Source organism: Oncorhynchus keta, chromosome 13 (assembly GCF_023373465.1).
Source record: "Oncorhynchus keta strain PuntledgeMale-10-30-2019 chromosome 13, Oket_V2, whole genome shotgun sequence".
NCBI classification, from domain to species: Eukaryota; Metazoa; Chordata; class Actinopteri; order Salmoniformes; family Salmonidae; genus Oncorhynchus; species Oncorhynchus keta.
Window position 1 is genome coordinate 19,730,840 of NC_068433.1, and position 25,439 is coordinate 19,756,278.

The following is a 25,439-nucleotide window of genomic DNA, read 5'->3' on the forward strand; positions in this document are numbered from 1 at the left end:
AGAGATAAGATAACAAACATTAGGCTGGGTATCGGTCAAGCAATACCTGATGAGAAGTTTGATACTGTATGTACGCTAGCCCAGTGTTTCCCAACCAGGGGTGCTAAGATTGGGGGTACTTGGCCTATCCACAGGGGGTATTTCAGAAGACTCATGATAGGCTTACTGGTAAAATGCATATGAAGGGGTACTTGAAGGGTAATCTGGGCAGAGCAAAATGTACTTAGCGGTACAGTAACCGTAAATGGTTGGGAACCACTGCCCTAGACTACTACGCAAAGGCACTATGGATTTATTTTCCCTGGTTGACATACATGCTCAGATAAGTGATATCACAACCTAAGCCTCCTTCCTGCCTTCTCGATCCTATGCCCACCGCCGCCTTCTTCAAAAAAAGAAAATCTGAATAAGTGTAAGCTATTGTTAATCACTCTCTGTTCATAGACACTTTCCCCACTGCACTAAAAACTGCTATGGTAAAACGCCTTCTGAGGAAAAGTAATTTAGATTCTTCAATTATTAGCAATTTTCGGCCAATCTCCAACCTGCCATTCTTCAGCAAAATTCTGGAGAAATTGGTGTTCAAACAGCTAAATAACAAATGTGCCAACTGTATTTTTGAAAAATTCCAGTCTGGTTTTCGTGGGCAGCCTTAGTTAAAGTGTTAAATTATCATAGAGCCACCACAGATGCCAAACAGCTCTCTGTCCTTGTACTCTTGGATTTAAGTACTGCGTTCAACACTGTTGACCATGATGTCCTTCTGGACAGACTGGAGATGTGGGTTGGCCTCTATGGCCCAGTTCAAATTGTTTTAGGACCTATTCCATTTTTTTGTCGTCATTTGTGAGCATAACTCTGAGAAAATTCATATCTCATGTGGTGTTCCAGAAGGTTTGATTTTTGAGCCTAGTACTATTCAGTTTATATACTGTATGTTACCCCTTGGCAGCGTTATCAGAAACCACAGCATTAATTTTCACTACGACGCCGACAATACACAACTTAACATTTCTGTGTCACCAGAGGATTTTAGAGCCACGGATAAATTATTAGACTTTATTAGTGATTTAAATACTTGGATGGCTCACAATTTCCTCCAGCTAAATCATGAAAAGACGGAGGTAATTATTGTTGGAGCCAAAGCACAGCTAGAGAATATGGCCACACATTTTAATTTACAGGCAATAAGGATAAAACAGCAGGTAAGAATCCTAGGTGTTATTTTAGATTCTAAACTCAATTTCGAATCACTCATTAGGATTGTGACCAAAATAGCTTTTTACCACCAGATGAACGTTGCCAAGGTGCGGTCGTTTTGCTCTAAGGCTGATACAGAGAGACTCATCCATGCTTTTATTACAAGCAGGCTTGACTACTGTAATGCTCTCCTGTCTGATCTATCCAAGAAAGCCATTGGTCAACTGCAAAACAAACAGAATCGTGCAGCATGGGTACTGACCAAGACCAGACAGAGAGCACACATTACACTGGTTGTACGGTCTCTGTACTGGTTGCCTGTGAGTTTTAGAATACATTTTAAGATTATTCTATTGGTTTTTAAATCAATCCATGATTGTGCACCCCAATACATGTCAGACATGCTTTTAAGTTATGAACCCAGTAGGTCCCTCAGGTCCTCTGGCACTGGCCTTTTAACTATCCCAAAGCCAAGGACCAAGAGGCATGGAGAGGCAGCCATTAGTTTCTGTGCACCCTGCCTCTCGAATAGCCTGCCAGAGAACCTGAGGGGAACCGAAACTGTGGACATTTTTAAAAGAGATCGTAAAACACACCTTTTTAGCTCTGCTTTTCCTTGGGGTGCTTTTTAGTCGCTCAGTTTTTATTGTTATTCTTTTTTTTTTATCCTCTTGATGTGTAGTAAATGTTTCAGTTGTTATTTTCATAGTTTTTATTTGTTTTTTTCCTGTGAATCATATTGTGTTGCATTCCATGTCTGAAATGTGCTGCATAAATAAAGCTTGATTTCATTTGAAATGACTGCAGCAAGATAAGTTGGCCCTGTTCGGATTCTTCTAGATTGCATCCTTTCTTTACCCCTTATCTGGAATGATCACTGATCTGATATCCGGATTGGTTAAAGCAAAGTATTGGAAGCTTTAACCAAGTAAAAATCAAATCAGTAAGTACTCAAAGAAGGGAGTTGGTACAGAAGGATGTAATTCACAAATATTAGAACAGGGTATTTTTTTTGCCCAGTCATCAGCTTGTTACAACCATAGCATTCAGGGGTGTAGGCTAGCTAGTTGATGATTAACATTTCCAGACCAGCCAAGAACCAGGAAGTGCTGGTTTCCTGGGTGTCTTGGATCTTTCAAGAGAGCAGAGGAAACTGGATGGGTGGGTGGGTGGGCGGGAGGGGGCAGAAACATAACAGTGGTTGAAAGTTTGGAGCTCTCTGAGCCGAACCACTGCTTCTGACAGATGGAGAAGCAGTCTGTCTGCAGTAAGGCATCCACACTCCTCTACTCCGCTACACTGAGTGTGTTGTGCTGCTTGAGTACATCCCTCTCGGCTCTCTCTATCCCTCTTTCGCTCCCTCGCTCTCTCTCCCCCTTTGGAAATAAGAGGCTCTTGTGAAAAGAGTTTGTTGTCCCCAGGGGTAAACCGTAGATCTCATTTGTCTGTGAAGGTTGCCTGCTAGACTTGTAGACTCGGCGCTAAGCTTAATTACTCCGACTTATATATTACTTGCCTAGAATCCTTAAACATGCTTGCCACAGTCTTCAGAAAGTACACAGGGGCCTCCCAGGTGGCGCAGTGGTCTAGGGCACTGCATCGCAGCGCTAGCTGTGCCACCAGAGACCCTGTGTTTGCACCCAGTCTCTGTCGCAGCCAGCCGTGACTGGGTGGTCCGTGGGGCAACACACAATTGGCCTAGCGTCGTCCGGGTTAGGGAGGGCTGGGCCAGTAGGGATATCCTTGTCTCATCGCGCACCAGCGACTCCTGTGGCGGGCCGGGCGCAGTGCGCGCTAACCAAGGTCGCCAGGTGCACGGTGTTTGCTCCGACACATTACATCTGGAATAGATAATACAAAGTAAAAAAACATGCATTTTTTTGTGTTTTTTTGGACCATCTCTGAAATGCAAGAGAAAGCCCATAATGTATTATTCCAGCCCAGGTGCAATTTAGATTTTGGCCACCAGATGGCAGCAGTGTATGTGCAAAGTGTTAGACTGATCCAATGAACCATTGCATTTATGTTCAAAATTGTGTATCAAGAATGCCCAAATGTGCCTAATTGGTTTATTAATACATTTTCAAGTTCATAACTGTGCACTCTCCTCAAACAATAGCATGGTTTATTTCACTGTAATAGCTACTGTAAATTGGAGAGTGCGGTTAGATTAACAAGAATTTAAGCTTTCTGCCAATATCAGAAATGTCTATGTCCTGGGAAATGTTCTTGTTACATAAACCTCATGCTAATCGCATTAGCCTCCGTTAGCTCAACCGTCCCGCGGGGGACCCACCGATCCTGTGGAGGTTAACTAATTAAGAAGCAACAAAGAAATAACAGTAGCAAGCTATATACAGCAGGGGTACCGGTACAGAGTCAATGTGCGGGGGCACCGGTTAGTCGAAGTAACTGAGGTAATATGTACATGTATGTAGAGGTAAAGTGACTATGCATGGTTAATAAACAGAGAATAGCGTAAAAATGGGAGTGGGGGGGCAATGCAAATAGTCTGGGAAGCCATTTGATTAGCTGTTCAGGAGTCTTATGGCTTGGGGGTAGAAGATGTTAAGATGCCTTTTGGACCTACACTTTGCGCTCCGGTACCGCTTGCCTTGCGGTAGCATTGAGAACTGTCTATGACTTGGGTGACTAGAGTCCTTGGCAATTGTTTGGGCCTTCCTCTGTCACCACCTGGTTTAAAGGTCTTGGATGGCAGGAAGCTTGGCCCCAGTGATGTACTGGGTTGTACGCACTACCCTTTGTAGTGCCTTGTAGTCGGAGGCCGAGCAGTTGCCATACCAGGCAGTGATGCAACCAGCTCTCAATGGTGCAGCTGTAGAACTTTTGAGGTTCTGAGAACCCATGCAAATCTTTTCAGTCTCCTGAGGGGGAATAGGTGTTGTCGTGCCCTCTTCATGACTGTCTTGGTGTGTTTGTACCATAATAGTTTGTTGATGATGTAGACATCAAGGAACTTGAAGCTCTCAACCTGCTCCACTAGAACCCTGTCGATGAGAATGGGGTCATGCTCGGCTGGCCTTTTCCTGTAGTCCGTAATCATCTCCTATGTCTTGATCACATTGAGGGAGAGGTTGTCATCCTGGCACCATACTGCCAGGTGACAGCCTACAGAGAGGTCAGTCTCGTCGTTGTCGGTGATCAGGCCTACCACTGTCGTGTTGTCGGCAAACTTAATGATGGTGTTGGAGTCATGCTTGGCCATGCAGTCATAGGTGAACAGGGAGTACAGGAGGGGACTGAGCACGCACCCCTGAGGGGCCCTAGTGCTGAAGTCCAGGATCCAGTTGCAAAGGGAGGTGTTTAGTCCCAGATTTGTTAGCTTAGCGATGAGCTTTTATGGCACTATGGTGTTGAACGCTGATAGCATCCTCACATAGGTGTTCCTTTTGTCCAGGCGGGATTTCTTATAAGCGTCCTGGTTAGAGTCCCGCTCCTTGAAAGTGGCAGCTCTACCCTTTAGCTCAGTGCGGATGTTGCCTGTAATCCCTGGCTTCTGATTGGAGTATGTACGTACGGTCACTCTGGGGATGACATTATCAATGTACTTATTGATGAAGCCTGTGACTGATGTGGTGTACTCTTCAATGCCATCGGAAGAATCCCGGAACATATTCCAGTCTGTGCTAGCAAAACGGTCCTTTGCTTAGCATCTACGTCATCTGACCACTTCCTTATTGAGTTGTAAGCAGGAAGTAGGAGGATAGAGTTATGGTCAGATTTCCCAAATGGAGGGTGAGGGAGAGCTTTGTACGCATCTCTTTGTGTGGAGTAAAGGTGGTCTACATTTTTATATAAAACAAATTGTTTTCTCTCTGATTGCACATTTAACATGCTGGTAGAAATGAGGTAAAAGAGATTAACGTTTGCCTTGGATGAGAATTTTCTTGTTTGCTTATGGCCTTACCTGTGGATGTATTTCAAGGCCTACCTTCAAACTCAGTGCCTCTTTGCTTGACATCATGGGGAAATCAAAAGAAACCAGTCAAGACCTCAGGAAAAACAATTGTAGACCTCCACAAGTCTGGTTAACCTTGGGAGCAATTTCCAAACGCTTGAAGGTACCCCATTCATCTGTACAAACAATACTGCGCAAGTATAAACACCATGGGACCACAAAGCCGTCATACCGCTCAGGAAGGAGATGCGTTCTGTCTCCTACAGATGAACGCACTTTGGTGCGAAAAGAAATCAATCCCAGAACAACAGCAAAGGACATTGTGAAGATGCTGGAGGAAACAGGTATCTATACAAAAAAGTATCAAAAGTATCTATATCCACAGTAAAACGAGCCCTATATCGACATAACCTGAAAGGCAACTCAGCAAGGAAGAAGCCACTGCTCCAAAACCGCCATAAAAAAGCCAGACTATGGTTTGCCTAAGGGGACAAAGATCATACTTTTTGGAGAAATGTCCTCTGGTCTGATGAAACAGAACTGTTTGGCCATAATGACCACCTTTATGTTTGGAGGAAAAAGGGGGAGGCTTGCAAGCCTAAGAACACCATCACAACCGTGAAGCACGGGGGTGGAAGCATCATGTTGTGGTGTTGCTTTGCTGCAGGAGGGACTGGTGCACTTCACAAAATAGATGGCATCATGAGGCGGGGAAATGATGTGGAAATATTGAAGCAACATCTCAAGACATCAGTCAGAAATGGGTCTTCCAAATGGACAATGACCCCAAGCATCCTTCCAAAGTTGTGGCGAAATGGCTTAAGGAGAACAAAGTCAAGGTATTGGAGTGGCCATCACAAGGCCCTGACCTCAATCCTATAGCAAATTTGTGGGCAGAACTGAAAAAGAATGTGTGTGCAAGGAGGCCTACAAACCTGACTCAGTTACACCATGTCTGTCAGGAGGAATGGGCCAAAATTCACCCACCTTATTGTGGTAAGCTTGTGGAAGGCTACCCGAAACGTTTGCCCCAAGTTAAACAATTTAAAGGCAATGTTACCAAATACTAATTGAGTGTATGTAATCTTCTGACCCACTGGGAATGTGATAAAGAAATAAAAGCTGAAATAAATCATTCTCTCTGCTATTATTCTGATATTTCACATTCTTAAAATAAAGTGGTTATCCTAACTGACACTAATACAAGGAATTTGAACTAGGATTGTCAGGAATTGTGAAAAACTGAGTTTAAATGTAGTTGGCTAAGGTGTATGTAAACTTCCGACTTCAACTGTATGTATGTACAGTGGGGCAAAAAAGTATTTAGTCAGCCACCAATTGTGCACGTTCTGCCACTTAAAAAAGATGAGAGGCCTGTAATTTTCATCATAGGTATACTTCAACTATGACAGACAAAATTAGGAAAAAATATCCAGAAAATCACATTGTAGGATTTTTAATGAATTTATTTGCAAATTATGGTGGAAAATAAGTATTTGGTCAATAACAAATGTTTATCTCAATACTTTGTGATATACCCTTTGTTGGCAATGACAGGTGAAACGTTTTCTGTAAGTGTTCAAGGTTTTCACACACTGTTACTGGTATTTTGATCCATTCCTCCATGCAGATCTCCTCTAGAGCAGTGATGTTTTGGGGCTGTTGCTGGGCAACATGGACTTTCAACTCCCTCCAAAGATTTTCTATGGGGTTGAGATCTGGAGACTGGCTAGGCCACTCCAGGACCTTGAAATGCTTCTTACGAAGCCTCTCCTTCGTTGCCCGGGCGGTGTGTTTGGGATCATTGTCATGCTGAAAGACTCAGCCACGTTTCATCTTCAATGCCCTTGCTGATGGAAGGAGGTTTTCACTAAAAATCTCACGATACATGGCCCCATTAATTCTTTCCTTTACACGGATCAGTCGTCCTGGTCCCTTTGCAGAAAAACAGCCCTAAAGAATGATGTTTCCACCCCCATGCTTCACAGTAGGTATGGTGTTCTTTGGATGCAACTCAGCATTCTTTGTCCTCCAAACACAACGAGATGATTTTTACCAAAAAGTTATATTTTGGTTTCATCTGACCATATGACATTCTCCCAATCTTCTTCTGCATCATCCAAATGCTCTCTAGCAAACTTCAGACGGGCCTGGACATGTACTGGCTTAAGCAGGGGGACACGTCTGGCACTGCAGGATTTGAGTCCCTGGCGGCGTAGTGTGTTACTGATGGTAGGCTTTGTTACTTTGGTCCCAGTTTTCTGCAGGTCATTCACTAGGTCCCCCCGTGTGGTTCTGGGATTCTTGCTCACCATTCTTGTGATCATTTTGACCCCACGGGGTGAGATTTTGCGTGGAGCCCCAGATTGAGGGAGATTATCAGTCTTGTATGTCTTCCATTTCCTAATAATTGCTCCCACAGTTGATTTCTTATTGCAGATTCAATCTTCCCAGCCTGGTGCAGGTCTACAATTCTGTTGCTGGTGTCCTTTGACTGAGGTTGTGGACATGTGTCTTTTATACTGATAACAAGTTCAAACAGGTGCCATTAATACAGGTAACGAGTGGAGGAAAGAGGAGTCTCTTAAAGAAGAAGTTACAGGTTCCACCATAATTTGGAAATAAATTCATTAAAAATCCTACAATGTGATTTTCTGGATTTTTTTTCTCTCATTTTGTAAGTCATAGTTGAAGTGTACCTATGATGAAAATTACAGGCCTCTCATCTTTTTAAGTGGGAGAACTTGCACAATTGGTGGCTGACTAAATACTTTTTTGCCCCTCTGTATGTGTGTATGTATTTGGCCTTACTGCTGTTACCCCATAGAAACGCATTGCATAATACATTTATACATGGCAGAAGAGATGGGTTTATACAGCTTTCTCATATTGTTTTCCCATTTGCTTGATTATGCTGGCAAATGACATTCAACAAACCGTAGAACAATACAGCTCTTTCCTGTATACACATTTTAACGTCCGTTTATATCCTTATTTACGCCCTTTATACATTTGCTGTAAGTCCATGAAGATGATTGACGCAGATGTCATGTCACTCAATAATGCTTCCGGTAATGGTTCTGTTTTATTTCCATGGTTTGTAGCTCGGTCAAAGCACATGTAACAGAGATGATCCATATCCTCAAACCGGCATTTTGAAGCCAATAATACACCCAGATTTATATTCATAATTGATTTGTTCTCTGTTAGGTCCACAGATAAGCATCATAACCCCATATTAAGCAGCTAAACCCATCATCATTTGACTTCCTGATTCAAAATGAGGGGCTTTATACTTGAATCCGCACACTAATCAATGCCCTATCATTTCCGAGCACCCCTATCCAAAATACGGCTTTGTGTCGCATTGATTTGCAAATGCAACCCTAATCGGTACCATACCCAAAGACTGCACTTTACTCAAAATTGAGTTTATCACGTTTTTGATGGCTCCAGCATGTACTCTCTGGAAGGACAGATTGCTTAGTAGATTGCAGTTTCAGACTTCATCATATTTAAACTGGCGAAGGGGAAAATATTCCAGTGCTGCAGAGAAACAGCTCCTTAATTGAGAGCCAATCAACCTCGGCGTCTCTGTTAATGTCAAAAGGTACGATTTGAGTTTGGCTGAAGATAATGAATAATTGCATCAAAGTTGGGCGCTTGCCTGGTTTAAAGACTGTGTTTGTGCGCCGGGAAGTGTGGAATAGCCAGCTGGTGCTATTTAATGTTCCCTTCATCTCAGCGCACTAGTGAGTTGAATACAACCACCTCTTTTCCTCATGCTCTTGTCTATTCTGTACCAGATATAGTCTAGATTAGCTGCCGCTGTGTCCACAACAAAGACACTCGTCTTAAGGATCTACATAATTAATTGGAAGCTGATAACTCTTATGTGTATGAGTTATGTCGTTTATAATGTTTATAGTATCAGGTTTCTTTTTTATATATATCTCAATCAGTTTGATTCATGTAGGGCAGCTCCAATGGGCTGTTTTGTCATTGCATTGCCTGAGGTTTCGTAACCCCCGCGGTTTTGGATCCCGCTGTTCTGGAATCAACTCTGAAACTCCTATTCTCTTTCATAGTCTATTGATCAAAACGGAACCAACTGTAGCCATCGGGATAACACCAAGGTATTGCCCTGTGCAATGTTGGAGGAGCTATCTTCCCCCCCTCTTAAAAAGCTTGATGTTTCTCCCTTAGATTCTCGCCAATGAGCATTTACGATCAAGCGCGGCGTCCGTCTTTGCAAACGCAGAGGCCTAAATTGGCCTTTGAAGCTGTGGGATATCAGAGAGTCTGTGATGATTTCTTTCAAATGATTCATTATTATTTTTCTCAGTCTGTTCTGTGAAACCCTTTGTTCAATAGTACTCATGTTTGATTATTCGATTTAAAAAATGAAAAAGCACCTGTGAATTCTGTGCGAACACCTATTCATGTACAGAATTTTCTGATTTTATAATGCATTTTCTTCTGTTGCATCAGAGGGATGGAATAGTTTAGATTGACCAATTAGTTTTCTATTCAAATCTCTTGCCCTCAGTTGCTCACAATTTCTCCTCTTGTCTGGAGATTTCTCCCTTTTCGTTTTCCCTGGTTTATTGGTTTCAGATTATTGTGTTAAATTATTGTGGGATTAGGGAAAATATCATTCAGGTTAAACAATATTAATAGACAGTGTTCCTCAACGAGTGGTAGTCCTGAGTAGCCGACAACAAAAATTGTGTACCACCATTCGCTTCTGTACTAAATTATATTATATTATGATTAATAAATGGTATTCTGTTTCAGTGTGTTTACATGCATGTGTTAATGTAGCATGGAGTATAGGGATTTTTGGGGGTGCATCAGCCTGGCCTACATGCATCAGCCTGGCCTACATGCATCAGCTTGGCCTACACCTGTTCTGTGATGTACAGTGCATTCGGAAGATATTCAGATCCCTAGTCTTTTTCCACATTTTGTTACGTTATAGTTTTGTTCTAAAATATATATATTTTTAAATCCTTATCAATCGACACACAATACCCCATAATGACAAAGCGAAAATACATTTTATTTATTTTGCTAATTTATTCAAAATGAAACAGAAATGCCCTTATTTACATAAGTATTCAGACCCTTTGCAATGAGACTTGAAATTGAGCTCAGGTGCATCCTGCTTCCATTGATCATCCTTGAGATGTTCCTACTACTTGATTGGTGTTCACCTGTGGTACATTCAATTGATTGGACATGATTTGGAAAGGCACACACCTGTCTATATAAGTTCCCACAGTTGATAGTGCATGTCAGAGCTAAATGAATTGTCCGTAGAGCTCCGAGACAGGATTGTGTCGAAGCACAGATCTGGAGAAAGGTACCAAAAAATGTCTGCAGCATTGAAGGTCCCCAAGAACACAGTGGCCTCCATCATTCTTAAATGGAAGAAGTTTGGAACCAGCAAGACTCTTCCTAGAGCTGGCCTCCCGGCCAAACTGAGCAATCGGGGGAGAAGGGCCTTGGTCAGGGAGGTGACCAAGAACCCAATGGTCACTCTGACAGAGCTCCAGAGTTCCTCTGTGGAGATGGTTGTCCTTCTGGAAGGTTCTCCTATCTCTGCTGCAGTCCACAAACCAGGCCTTTATGGTAGAGAGGGCAGGTGGAAGCCACTCCTCAGTAAAATGCATATGACAGCCTACTTGGAGTTTGCCAAAAGGCACCTAAAGGACTCTTACCATGAGAAACAAGATTCTCTGGTCTGTTGAAGCCAAGATTGAACTCTTTGGCCTGAATACCAAGTGTCACATCTGGAGGAAACCTGCCACAATCCCTACGGTGAAGTGTGGTGGCAGTATCATGCTGTGGGGATGTTTTTCTGCGGCAGGGACTGGGAGACTAGTCAGGATTGAGGGAAAGATGAACGTAGCAAAGTACAGAGAGATCCTTGATGATAATCAGGACAATGACCCTAAGCACACAGCCAATACAACGCAGGAGTGGCTTCGATCAAGTCTCAATGTCATTTCGCTTCACTCGCAATAACATCTGCTAACCATGTTGTATGTGACCAATACAATTGGATTTGATGTCCTTGAGTGGCCCAGCCAGAGCCCGGACTTTAATCTGTCGAACATTTCTGGAGAGACCTGAAAATAGCTGTGCAGCGTCTCTCCCCATCCAACCTGACAAAGCTTGAGACGATCTGCGGAAAATAATGGGAGAACCTCCCCAAACAGGTTCAAGCATCATACCCAAGAAAACTCGAGGCTACAATCGCTGCCAAAGGTGCTTCAACAAAGTACTGAGTAAAGGGTCTGACTACTTATGTAAATGTGATATTTCTGTTTTTGCTTTGTCATCATGGGGTATTGTCTGTAGATTGAGGGGGGAAAACAATTTAATACATTTTAGAATAAGGCTGTGATGAACCAAAATGTGGAAAAAGTAATGGGGTCTAAATACTTTCCGAATGCACTGTATATAATGTCATTGTTTCTTCTGGTACGATTTACCATTGACTGTTTGACATGAATAATGGGTATTTTAAAAGGGGTAGTTAATAATGTTACGCCAGGACTTTTCAGAGGGAGAAACATCAGGTAAAGGTAATCACAAATGTATGCATGTTGTAACGTGGGCGACGTTAGATATGAGCAGACCCCTTCAAGATAAACATCTGGCATAATTCATAGCAACATTGAGCCGTGGTGAATGTGTGGAGACAGTCAGTGGTAAATCGTACCAATATATACATCACAGGACAGGTGTAGGCCAAGCTGATGCATTTCCATGAATGTTCCATGAATGTATTCACCCCCAATAATCCTCCATGCGACATTAACACACTGAAACAGAATACCATTCATTCATCATAATATAACATTATTTAGTTCCGAAGCCAGTGGTGGAACACAATATTTGTTGTCGGCTATTCAGGACGACCACTCGTTGAGGAACACTGTATGTTAATATAGTTTAACCTCAATTATGTTTCCCCTAATCCCACAAATGAACAATCCGAAACCAATAAACCAGGGAGAAAGAAAAGAGAGCAATCTCCAGACGAGGAGAAAAGGGGCCATGCTCTACCAACTGAGCCACACAGGACCAAGCTTGTATATTCCAGAAGTATAAATATACATTTGACTAACCTTACTTGATATTTCTCCCTCTAGAAAGTCCTGGCATAACCTTGTTAACGAACCCTTTTTAAATGACACATGATTCAAGTCAATTGGTGATTCTACAGTCTAAAGTCCCTCCTTATCCCATACTGGTGCCATTGTTATCTTCCCTTTGCTAACTCCCTACTGATGTTCTGGTTGGTTATCCCCCTCCACTATCATGTCGCTAACCCTCCTTGTTGTCTGGTGCAGGCCATGGTGGAGACTGTGAACAACCTGCTTCAGCCCCAGGCCCAGTCGGCGTGGAGGGACCTGAGCACTGGGGAGCAGCTGAGAGCAGCCACCATGCTACTGGACACGGTGGAGCAAGGAGCCTTCGTCCTGGCCGACAACCTGCTCAAGACGGACATCGTGCAGGAGAACACAGACAACATTCGTGAGTACAGACCGAGACCCCATGTACACACACAGAGGCATAATACCCACTCACAAGCACAAACATTCAATTCGATCTGATCACACACATGCATGAAGGCAGGTGGTCGTGTACACACACACACACACACACACACACACACACACACACACACACACACACACACACACACACACACACACACACAGTGTTAGAACTTACTGATGTGGCAAAAATAACTCTTCAGACACTGTTTTGTACACTGGTGAACACAAGAGGAGCTGTCAACCTGCCAGAACATGATTTCTGGAATGTGTAAGAGACACGATTGACTGAATGTTTTACAAACCTTTTCATAGTCGTCATAGGACAGTGTGATCGCAAACACTGTCATCTCTTGACGTACTGTATATATATACTTCTGGAATATACAAGCTTCTTCCTGTGTGGCTCAGTTGGTAGAGCATGACCCCTTGCACTGCCAGGATTGTGGGTTTGATTCCCGCTGTGGCCACCAATATGAAAATGTATGCACGCACCCCTCTAAGTCGCTTCAGATAAAAGTGTCTGCTGAATGTTATATTATTGTATTATTGTATTACGATATACTGTGCACACAAAGATTAGAACATTTTACCTGGCTAAACGAGCAGGGAAAGTGTCTCGTCTGAAAGAGCAGTGGCTGTTGTCCAATCACGTCTGATTAAACAGATTACTACGTTTGCCAGTAATATGAGCTTTAAGCCATCCTAATGTGATTTGTTTTGGTCGTCGAAGGAAATCAATTTGGACAAACTAAGTTCCTGCACAGTCGTGCAGCCCCTGCGTCCCAAATGGCACCTTGTTACCGATATAGTGCACTACTTGTGACCCGAGCCCTATGGGCACCACATAAGGAATAGGGTGCCATTTGAGACGCATCCAGAGTCTTAGTCATTGTTTGAGTTTAGTTTCAAGTTTCACGTTTTATTAGTCGCATGGACACCATCAAAACGAAACTTGCATAATAAGTATTTTGAATACCAACATAAAGTGAATGGCTCAGTAGAATAGAATAAACATTTTAGCATAATTAAGGCACAATTTATAGTCCAGTGTTTATACATGTATTGGGGATGAGGGGCAGTTTTCAACTGAGCAGTATAATAAGAGTCTGGGAGCAGCAGTTGTGATATGTGTGTGTGTGTGTAGCATTAATGTATATATATGTGTGTGTGTGTGTGTGTGTGTCTGTGTGGTTGGGTGCATGAGTGAGTGCATGTGTGCTAATTTGTGGAGAATCAGAGCAGGTGGTCAGTCCAGTTCCAGTGTTCAGCAGTCTGATGGCTTCTGTCTCTGAGCCTGTTAGTATCAGACCTCATGCTCTGATACCGTCTGCCCGACAGTAAGGGAGAGAACAGCTCGTGGCTGAGGTGTTTGAGTTTAGGCCAAATCTAAGCTAGTGTATTCAAGTTTTTTCAGAACCTGAATGTGATAATTTAGATATTGGGATATATTGTAAAACGAGTTATCCAATGATTGTTCCATGGAGGCAAGATGGTTTTCACTTGGGAGCCAGGCCCAGCCAATCAGAATGAGTTTTTCCCCACAAAAGTGCTTTATTCCAAAGAAAGACTCCTCAGTTTCATCCGCTGTCCAGGTGGCTGGTATCAGAGGATCCCGTAGGTAAAGAAGCCGGATGTGGAGGTCTTGGGCTGGCTTGGTTACACGTGGTTTGCGGCTGTGAGGCCAGTTGGACATACTGCCAGATTCTCAAAAAGAACTTTAGGAGGCGGCTTATTGTAGAGAAATTAACATTACATTTCCTGGTAACAGTTCTGGTAGGCATTCCTGCAGTCAGGATACCAATTGCATGCTCCCACAAAACTTGAGACATCTGTGGCATTGTGTTGTGGCAAAACTGCACTTTTAAGTGGCCCAGCACAAGGTGCACTTGTGTAATAATCATGTTGTTTAATCATCTTATTTATATGCCACACCTGTCAAGTGGATGGATTATCTTGGCAGAGGATAAATACTCACTAAGTGATGTAAACAAATTTGTGTACAAAATTTGAGAGAAATAAGCTTTTTGTGCATATGCAACATACATTTCTGGGATCTTTTATTTCAGCTCATGAAACATGGGACCAACACTTTACATGTTGCATTTATATTTTTGTTCAGTCTATATTGCATAGCTATTTAGATTACCAAAATGGTATGATGCATCATGTTTGGACCAGAACCCTATGGGCCCTGGTCATTTTTATTGCACTATATTTGGAATAGGATGCAATTTGTGACACATCCATAGTTCAGATTACACAGAGAACCTTCTGGCTATTGATCCTGTGTGCTCTAATATTCACCAATGGGCTCTTGAAGATTCCAAATGAGATCAAAGGTCAACCAGTAAACATGGAGGTCATGTTCAGCCCGGTTAGGAATGGGTGACCTTTCTGTCGGTGGTCACCTATAAGTTGACTTAATTATCTTAAATCACTGTCTTTATATCCATATGAATACCGTAACTTTTAAGCCCCAGTTCTGTGCATAATGAATCAATGGTCAAGGCCTGAGGGTCTTCTGGGGATATGTATTGATATATATATATATATTAAAAGCAGTGGGGTGATAATGGATTTGTTTACACTCTCCCCTAATTGCCCTTAGCTGTCAGTTTTTGCAGAAAACGTCCATGTACACAGAAATTAAATGCTTAAAACATATCAATGTTCTGGCCTATGCCCCTGCGGGATGAAACGGGAAGATACAGTGAGGCTTTGAACAACTGTTGTTGAATTGTGGACTTAATAAATCAACAGTTTACATTTCAAACGGTTGTTGAACACAGTTGTAAGGAATGAGGGAATGACGAGGGCAAGGAGGCGAGTGAATGAAACGTGTTTGCGAGCTGAAGAAACGACCAGCGTGTATCGAGCATTAGGGAAAGATAATGTTATTATATAGCGCCCTTAGCATAAAGGGGATTTCTTTAGGCTCCTGCTGCCATGGCAACCTTAACATGTAGGTCTGACAAGTCGAATGAAGCAGCCTACGTTGGGTAATAAATCAAATGGGAATTTATTGTCTATGGTACTCAATTTATCTGGGTATTAAGGGATCCTAGCCCTGTTTGGAAGGAAACTAAACAATCCCCTCATGGCGAACTACCAGTGTTTTTTTTCTCCTTCATCGAGGTAGTCTGGTTAATTGTGCACAGTGACATGTTTACTAGGCCTTCACTTTCAGTTTGCTCTGTTGAGTCTGCCAGCCAATGAGGTTTGTTTGTCCCCCGCTGTCCCAAGTGCTCACACCGTCATGTACATACAGAAGTATTTAGACACCACAAAATAACCATGTCAAATCAAATTGTATTTGTTACATGCGCCGAATACAGCAGGTGTAGACTTTACCTTAAAATGCTTACTTACAAGCCCTTTCTCAACAATGCATAGTTACATTTGCTAAATAAAAAAAGGAAATAATAACAATAATGATGCTATATGCAATGAGTACCGGTACCGATGCAATGTGCAGAGGTACGAGGTAGGTGAGGTAATATGTACATGTAGGTAGGGGTAAAAGTGACTAGGCAATCAGGATAGATAATTAACAAGAGTAGTAGCAGTGTGAGTGTGTCTGGCATCAATTTGTATGTGTGTATATATACAGTTCATGTCGGAAGTTTACATACACCTTAGCCAAATACATTTAAACTCAGTTTTTCAAAATTCCTGACATTTAATCCTAGTAAAGATTCCCTGTCTTAGGTCAGTTAGGATCATCACTTTATTTTAAGAACGTGAAATGTCTGAATAATGGCAGAGGGAGTGATTTATTTCAGCATTTATTTATTTTTACACTCAGTTAGTATTTGGTAGCATTGCCTAACTTGGGTCACACATTTTGTGGAGCCTTCCACTAGCTTCCCACAATAATTTGGGTGAATTTTGGCCCATTCCTCCTGACAGAGCTGGTGTAACTGAGTCAGGTTTGTAGGCCTCCTTGCTCTCACACGCTTTTCCATTTCTGCGAACAAATGTTCTATGGGATTGAGGTCAGGGCTTTGTAATGGCCACTCCAATACCTTGACTTTGTTTTACTTAAGCCATTTTGCCACAACTTTGAAAGTATGCTTGGGGTAATTGTCCATTTGGAAGACCCATTTGCAACGAAGCTTTAACTTCCTGACTGATGTCTTGAGATGTTGCTTCAAAATATCCACGCAATTTTCCCCCCTCATGATGCCATCTATTTTGTGAAGTGCACCAGTCCATCCTGCAGCTAACCACCCGCACAACATGATGCTGTGTTAGAGGAATTAAATTCCTACATGTTTTAATACCCAAGAGTAAGACTCTTATTTGCATAAAATGGACAGAGACCAGTCTCAAAATCAATCAGCAGCGTTTATTCTCCAGAGTACTGAACACGATACAGTTTACCACAGGTTATAAACTGAAAATGACTTCATGAGTTTTCGAACTGTCCCGTCTCTTCTTCACCCTGGTACAAAGGCAGTATCTCATGCCTTCCCACATCGTCCCACACCAATTTAATATAATTTATGACCGAGCCAAGGTCTTCCTGTGTAGATAAGCATTCTAGCCAGTCTGACGATATGTTCATTCATTTCCACCAAGGAACAGACAGTCATTGTTCTAATTCTTGATTATATTTACACACATTATATTCAGTACTAGGATTAAAAGACAATTCATACATCTATACAGTAACATAATAGTATTCTGATTAGTCAGTCCTGATTGAAATGTATACATAATTAGTCATTATTGATTAAAACAAATCCCTTAAAATGTTGCCACCCCCGTGCTTCACGGTTCGGCTTGTAAGCCTCCCCCTTTTTCCTCCAAACATAACGATGGTCATTGTGGCCAAACAGTTCTTATTTTGTTTCATCAGACCAGAGGACATTTCTCCAAAAAGTATGATCTTTGTCCCCATGAGCAGTTGCAAACCGTAGTTTGGCTTTTTTTTTATGTCGGTTCTAGAGTAGTGACTTCTTTCTTCACAAGGTCCTTTGCTGTTGTCCTGGGATTGATTTTCACTTTACGCACCAAAGTGCGTTCATCTCTAGGAGACAGAACGCGTCTCCATCCTGAGCGGTATGACGGTTTCACTTTTTTCACAATCTTCCTCTGTCCAGTGTCTGTGTTCTTTTTATTGGCCAGTCTGAGAGATGGCTTTTTTTATAAAAACTCTGCCTAGAAGGCCAGCATCCCGGAATCCCCTCTTCACGTTGAGACTGTTGTTTTGCGGGTACTATTTAATGAAGCTGCCAGTTGAGGACTTGTGAGGGGTCTGTATTTCAAACTATACACACTAATGTACTTGTCCTCTGTCTCAGTTGTGCACCAGGGCCTCCCACTCCTCTTTCTATTCTGGTTAGGGCCAGTTTGCACTGTTCTGTGAAAGGAGTAGTACACAGCATTGCACGAGATCTTCAGTTTCTTGGAAATTTCTCGCATGGAACAGCCTTCATTTCTCAGAAGAAAGTGTCTGTGTGTTGCAGTGTTTATTTTACCTTTATTTAACTAGGCAAGTCAGTTAAGAACAAATTCTTATTTTTAATGACGGCCTAGGAACAGTGGGTTAACTGCCTTGTTCAGGGGCAGAACAACAGATTTTTACCTTGTCAGCATCGGGGATTCGATCTTGCAACATTTCGGTTACAAGTCCAATGCTCTAACCACTAGGCTACCTGCCGCCCCTGTAGTATGTGTGGGTAGAGTCCAGTGAGTGCGCATAGAGCCAGTGTGACAAACAAAAGGGGGTCAATGCATGTGGTCCAAGTAGCCATTTGGTTAAATGTTCAGCAGTCTTATCGTTTGGGGTAGTAGCTGTTCAGGGGCCTTTGCTGTGCTGCACCGCTTGTCAGTCTATGACTTGTGTGGCTGGAGTCTTTGACAGTTTATAGGGCCTTCCTCTGACACCGCCTCGTATAGACGTCCTAGGTGGAGAGAGCTCGGCCCCAGTGATGTACTGGGCCTACCATCTGTAGCGCCTTATGGTCAGATGCCAAGCAGTTGCCATACCAAGTGGTGATGCAGCCAGTCAAGATGATCTCAATGGTGTAGCTTTGTAACTTTTTTAGGATCTGAGGTCCCATGCCAAATCTTTCTAGCCTTCTGAAGGGGAAGAGGCATTATCATGCCCTTTTTACGACTGTCTTGGTGTGTTTGTACCATGCTGGGGTCCACATCACTAAGGATCTGAGGAACTTTTAAGCTCTGGATGTGCTCGGCCCTTCCTTTCCTGTAGTCCACAATCAGCTCCTTTGTCTTGCTGACGTTAAGGGAGAAGTTGTTGTCCTTGCACTACGCTGCCAAGTTTCTGACGACCATTCTCTCATCATTGTTGGTGATCAGTTCTACCACCATTATGTCGTCAGCAAACTTAATGATGATGTTGGAGTCATGCACAGTCGAGGGAGAACAGGTAGAAAAGGAGGGGACTAAGCATGCAGCCCTGAGGGGCTCCCATGTTGAGGGTCACCTTGGCAGATTTGTTGCTTACCCATGTCGCCATGTCTGGAAGTCCCTTATCTAGTTGCAGAGTGTTCAGTCGCAGGGTCTTTAGTGATGAGTTTTGAGGGCATTATGGTATTGAACGCCCAGCTGTAGTCAATAAACAGCATTCTCACATACAGTAGACTTTTCTTTTGTCCAGGTAGGAAAGGGCAGTCTGGAGTGCAATAGAGATTGCATCATCTGCAGATCTGTTGGGGCGGTATTCAAATTTGTGTGTCCACAATGTCTGAAATGATGCTGTTGATGTGAGCCATGACCAGCCTTTCAAAGCATTTTTTGGCTACAGATGTTCTCCAGGGCGATAGTCATTTAGACAGGTTACCTTGGCGTTCTTGGGCACAGGGTTATGGTGGTCTGCTTGAAACATGTAGGTATTACAGACTGGGTCAGGGAGAGGTTGAAAATGTAATTGAAGACACTTTCCAGTTGGTCAGCGCATGCACCGAGTACGCATCCTGGTAATCCGTCTGGCCCTGCGACCTTGTTAATGTTAACCTGTTTAAAGGACTTACTTACATTTGGCTACAAAGAGCGGGACCATATAGTCGTCCAGAACAGCTGGTGCTCTCATGTCCACTGCTCCGATTGCTCTCTCCTAGGCAACGGCTGAATAATGTATGTACCTGTAGCCTTTGTTTGTGCGTGAAACATTTACATTTTTACGTGCAGTACTCACAAGCAATACAAAAGCTTACCCAGGATATATTATTCCTGTTTTCATGCTCTTGTTGCCAGAAATACATGGCCAGTTTATTAGGTGTACCGGGTAAGACCCTCCTTTGCCTCCAGAACTGCCGGAATTATTCTGGGCATGGACACATTGCTCAATTGGTTTCAAGGGCCCTAACGTGTGCCAGGAAAACATTCCCCACACCATTACACCACTGCCACCAGCTTGTACCGTTGACAACCGGCAGGATGGACTCATGCTGCTTTATCAAATCCAGACTCTGCCATCAGCATGATGCCACAGGAACTGGGATTCGTTGGACCAGGCAATGTTTTTTTGCACCTCAATTGTCCAGTGTGGTGATCATGTGCCCACTGGAGTCACTTTTTCTTGTTTTTAGCTGATAGGAGTGGAACCCGGTGTGGTCGTCTGCTGCAATAGCCCATCCAGACAAGGACCGACAAGTTGTGCATTCCCGAGATGTCGTTCTGCACACCTCTGTTGTACTGCACCATTATTTTTCTGTATGTGGTCTGCCTGTTAGCTTTCACGATTCTTGCCATTCTCCTTCGACCTTTTCTCAACGAGCTGTTTTTGCCCACAAGACTGCCGCTGACTGAATGTTTTTTGTTTGTTGCACCATTCCCAATAAACCCTAGACACTGTCGTGCGTGGAAACCCCAGGATGACGGATGTTTCTGAGGTACTGGAACCGGCGCTCCAAGCACAGATCATACCACGCTTAAAGTAGCTTAGGTCACTCATGTTGCCCATTCTAACGTTCAATCGAACAGTAACTGAAGGTCTTGATGCCTGTCTGCCTGCTTTATTTAGCAAGCCATGGCCATGTGACTCACTGTCTGTAGGAGTGAACCGTTTTCTTGAAAGGGGTGGTGTGCCTAATAAACTGACTGAGTGTATGTACTCCTCACTAAACAAGATCCTAATAACGTTAGTTAGCCTGTGTGTGTGTGTACCTACAGATGTATTATCTTCATTTGATCACCCTGTTGCTGCAGGATAACTTTCTTTATTGAGTGAGGAGTAGTTCATGTGTAACAGGGGGAGCCTTGATGTACACTTTCTCGCTTTGTGCGGTTAAAGACTGGTTGAAGCTGGCGAACATTTTTGGGTGTGAGCTAAGAGGAAAGCGATGGGTAGACGAGATCGAGATGAATGGTGAACACAGCCCCGTTTTGGAGTGCCGGCACAACAGCTGTTGTGTCTGAGGGGAGATCATCATTTGTGGTTTAAAGACTGCGGCATCGGAAAATGAGGCGTTGAAAGAAGATAATTTCATAAGGTACAGATTTGATCACTCTGTTGCAGGAAAACGTTCCTACAATGCACAAAATATACAAGTTGTAGTGTATCTGAGGATAAAAAGTCATTTTCACTTAGAAATTTCATACTTAATTTTCCATTATAAAAAATGTATCAACTCCTACACAAATATAAATTCCTTATAATCCACATAATTTTCTGTGCTGCAGGATTATTTTCCTGCTGTTGCAAACTGGCTCAAATTAAGATCCTAAATCTGTGCGTGCGTGCGTGTGTGTATTCGGAAAGTATTCAGACCCCTTGACTTTTTCCACATTTTGTTACGTTACAGCCTTATTCTAAAATGTATTAAATAATTTGTTTCCTCATCAATCTACACACAATACCCCATAATGACAAAGCAAAAAATAATTATTTTTAAACTAAAAGACTGAAATAGGACATTTACATAGGTATTCAGACCTTTTACGTAGTACTTTGTTGAAGCACCTTTAGCAGCGATTACAGCCTCACGTCTTCTTGGGTAGGAGTTCTTCTCTGCAGATCCTCTCAAGCTCTGTCAGGATGGATGGGGAGCATCGCTGCACAGGTATTTTCAGGTCTCGCCAGAGATGTTCGAACGGGTTCAAGTCCAGTCTCTTGCTGGGCCACTCAAGGATATTTAGACTTATCCTGAAGCCACTCTTGTGTTGTCCTATCTATGTGCTTAGGGTCGTTGTCCTGTTGGAAGATTAACCTTCGTCTGTCTGAGGTCCGAACCTGCTCCTGAGAGCTTTTCATCAAGAATCTCTATGTACTTTGCTATGTTTATCTTTCCCTCGATCCTGTCTGGTCTTCCTGCCACTGATAAGAGTTCAATCTTGGTTTCATTAGACCAGAGAATCTTGTTTCTCATGGGCTGAGAGTCCTTTAAGTGCCTTTTGGCAACTCCAAGCAGGCTGTCACGTGCCATTTACTGAGGTGTGGCTTCCGTCTGGCCACTCCACTATAAAAGCCTGATTGGTGGATTGCTGAAGTGATGGTTGTCCTTCTGGAAGGTTCTCCCATCTCCACACAGGAACTCTGGAGCTCTGTCAGAGTGACCATCTGGTTCTTGGTCACCTCCCTGACCAAAGCCCTCTTCCCACGTTGGCTCAGTTTAGCCATGTGGCCAGCTCTAGGAAGTGCCTAGGTGTTTCCGAACTCCTTCCATATAAGAATGATGGAGTCCACTGTGTTCTTGGTTACCTTCAATGCTGCAAGATCTGTGTCTCAACAGGTGTGTGCCTTTCCAAATCAATAAATTGAATTTACCACAGGTGGACTCCAATCAAGTTGTAGAAACATCACAGGGACGATCAATGGAAACAGGATGCACCGGAGCTCAATTTCGAGTCTCATAGCAAAGTGTCTGAATACTTATGTAAATATGGTATTGTTATTTTATTTTAGAAATGTGCAAGAATGTAAGAAAAAAACCCATCTGTTTTGTCATTATGGGGTATTGTGTGGGAATTGATGAGGAAAATGCGGAAAAAGTCAAGGGGTTGAAATACTTTCCGAATGCACTAATGTGTTAATCTCCTCTCCACCTTTTGTTTGTTTGCATGCGTGTCTGTGTACCACTCCCGCTCATCGCTGATCTTATGAACAGATTTCTGCCGTCTTATTTCAACCGGCATACACATCAACACCTATTGTGGGTGTGTGTGATGCCTAAAGCCAGTCTTAAGCCTTTTTTTCATGGCTCATCCAGCGGGATGAAAAACATTGCAACTGACTCAGTTAGCTCTGATCTGGGATTGTTCGGCATATCGGCCATTGTCGCTTTCCAGTTGAATAGGAATACATCTCGCCATCTCCAAAAGAATCCCTTGCACCATTGTGTTGCAGTTGCGAGGGTGCCTCGGAATGTTAATACCTAGGTTCTCTTTCTTAAAGTGAGAGCATGGCATGGCATGGCAACAACTTTTTTTTTTCAGGGGTAGCCACAATAAGAAGATTTTGCCTTCCCTCTGTGGGTGTTTTGTGCGAGCATTCGAGAGGTGGCCTTGAAGCCAGAAGTTGAAAGAAGTTTGAAATATTTGATGCCATCTCTCCCAATTAGCAGAGTACTATCCAGGTCTGTGTTCAAATAGTATTGGTTTTCCTTAAAATACTTATCATGTTTGATTGGGCCTGTCTGGAGTGACAGGTGGGCAGGGTTTGCACTTTGGGGACTATTCCATTAGGTCCATTGCACTCGGCAAGCTCAAATGAAGAATTTAAAAGACAACATACTCTTTTAAGATGGGTCTTGTTCTGTATTCTCAAACTAAATTCAAGCACATGAAAAGTTTCTCTTAGAAACAGATTTTTTTCTGCCAATCTCCTATTGACTCCTCATTTTCCTCTGCTGTACAATGCAGCAGTTTTAAAACCACAAATTATGATCTCCCCTCAGATACAACAGCTGTTGTGCCAGTTCTCCAAAACCTGGCTGTCTTCACCATTTGTCTCTATCTCATCTACCCATCGCTTTCCTCTCAGCTCACCCCCAACATCGATAGCTTCCTTAAAGTGAGGGCCAATTTTCTCAGTTGGCAAAAGTTAGTGGACTTCAACACGAATCAAGGTAGTATGCAACCAGGCTCCCTCAGTTACTCCTAACTCGATGAAGAAAGTGTTGCGAGACGTGTATAGCCCAGTGTTGATCGGAAGGCTTCAGTGGGACTCTACTCTTCAAAGCCTGCCGAATTCAGAGGATGATGTACTTCATTCAACACACCCTGAAACCACTGATGAATGGAATCAATTATATCAGAGTAAAAGGCTTCTGAGAAAAAATCTGACAAGGTATCTCCTTGAAAATCCATTTGAAGTTTGTAAAATGCATCAAGTAATGCATAATAGCTGATGTTGGGGAAGAGAGCATCTTTTGATCAAGTGTTTCTTAAACTTTGTTGTTCCCCCTTTGTCTGCTTTGTCTCTGATCTGAAACAAACTCCAGTGCTGTGATGCATATAGTCAGAGCAGAACTGAGTTTCGCGTTACAATGTAAAGCTATTGTTCAATGCTAACACGTTTCGACAGGGGCATGGGTTTCCGTTCATATACTGCAAATGTTACCCCAGATGGAATTCTCTTGCATCACTGTCGACACTCTCACCCCTCATAAAAATGTTCTTTAAATGGTCCTTTTTTTTTCTCTCATTTGCTTCTGTCCAGAGCTGGAGGTGGCCCGGATGAGTACGGAAGGAAATCTGCCCGACCTGAAATTCCCACAAAGTGGCGGCCATGGTAACTCCATCTCCCTGTCATCAAGCACCTTGAAACAACATGGGAGAAACGGTAAATGGCTTTGCCTTTTTAATTAAAAATATATATATATCAGGGCTCGCCAACTCCAGTCCTGAACAGCTATTAGATGTGCAGGCTTTTGTTCCATTCCATCAGTTAGTGCCTGCATACCCAGTAGCTCTTCTGGACTGAACATCCCTGTCTGAGATAAGTCTGCCATTGATAATTCCATGCATAGTTTGCTTCTTTTTCTGATGCCATAAGATTATAGGAAATGTAAAGGAGAGAAGGGCTCTAATATCTTAAAAGGGCAAACCGTGTCTCAAACAACAACAAAGGTGGCACCCTGTTTTTGCTCATATTAGCTATTAGCATATTAGCTAGCTATAGCTAATATTTTGAAAAAGTAGGTCAATTCAATAGGAACAAAAGTGTAAGCTGCTTTGAAATGCGATGACGGTTACGAGGAGGGGCTTGGGAGTTTAAAACGTGTCCCTTTGCAGGGCTTGGTGCGAATGAGAAATATAACTTCCCTGCAGCTAATTATACTTGCTTACCACCTGCTTCGAACAGGCTGTTAAGAGCATGGGTTGCTTACCAGTAACATGTGTTTTGTGTGTGCAGAGTTAGGGGTGCCTTCAAACCAAAACGCAGGTTCGACGCTGCAAATTATTCTACGTTTTCAATTGGTTGACAGATACGTTGTTGCTATTGTAAGTACAAGTGTAACCACTTGTACTTACAGACCCGCTACACGGTAATTGAATAGTTTCCCTGGAATAACATCAATATAATTCCAAGTGTGCCAAAATGTTAGAAGCAGGTGGAGGACTTACACTTGGTTTCAGGCAGAGGTGACCAACCCTCTTCCAGGAAAGAGATACTGGATTTACCAGGGTTTTCTTCCAATCTTGTTATAACACAGTTGATTCTGCATAGTATCAAGGTCATGGAAAGCAGCTAATTAGTAGAATGAGGTGTGCTAGATAAGAGCTGGAGAGAAAGCCTAGCAGAAGGGAAGTTGTCCAGGAGGAGGGTTGGCCAC

General features: G+C 42.9%; 1 protein-coding gene across 14 annotated transcripts in view; it reads left to right on the forward strand.

Moving 5' to 3' along the window:
- LOC118392710 (adhesion G protein-coupled receptor L3-like) overlaps positions 1 to 25,439 on the forward strand; it is a 324,261-nt gene that overhangs the window by 240,717 nt on the left and 58,105 nt on the right. For all 14 annotated transcript variants that reach the window (XM_052459521.1, XM_052459531.1, XM_052459520.1 and 11 more), the window contains 2 exons: positions 12,484 to 12,667; positions 24,323 to 24,445. In XM_052459521.1, coding sequence (XP_052315481.1) covers positions 12,484 to 12,667; positions 24,323 to 24,445 — 307 coding nt within the window. The remainder of the gene's footprint in view (positions 1 to 12,483; positions 12,668 to 24,322; positions 24,446 to 25,439) is intronic.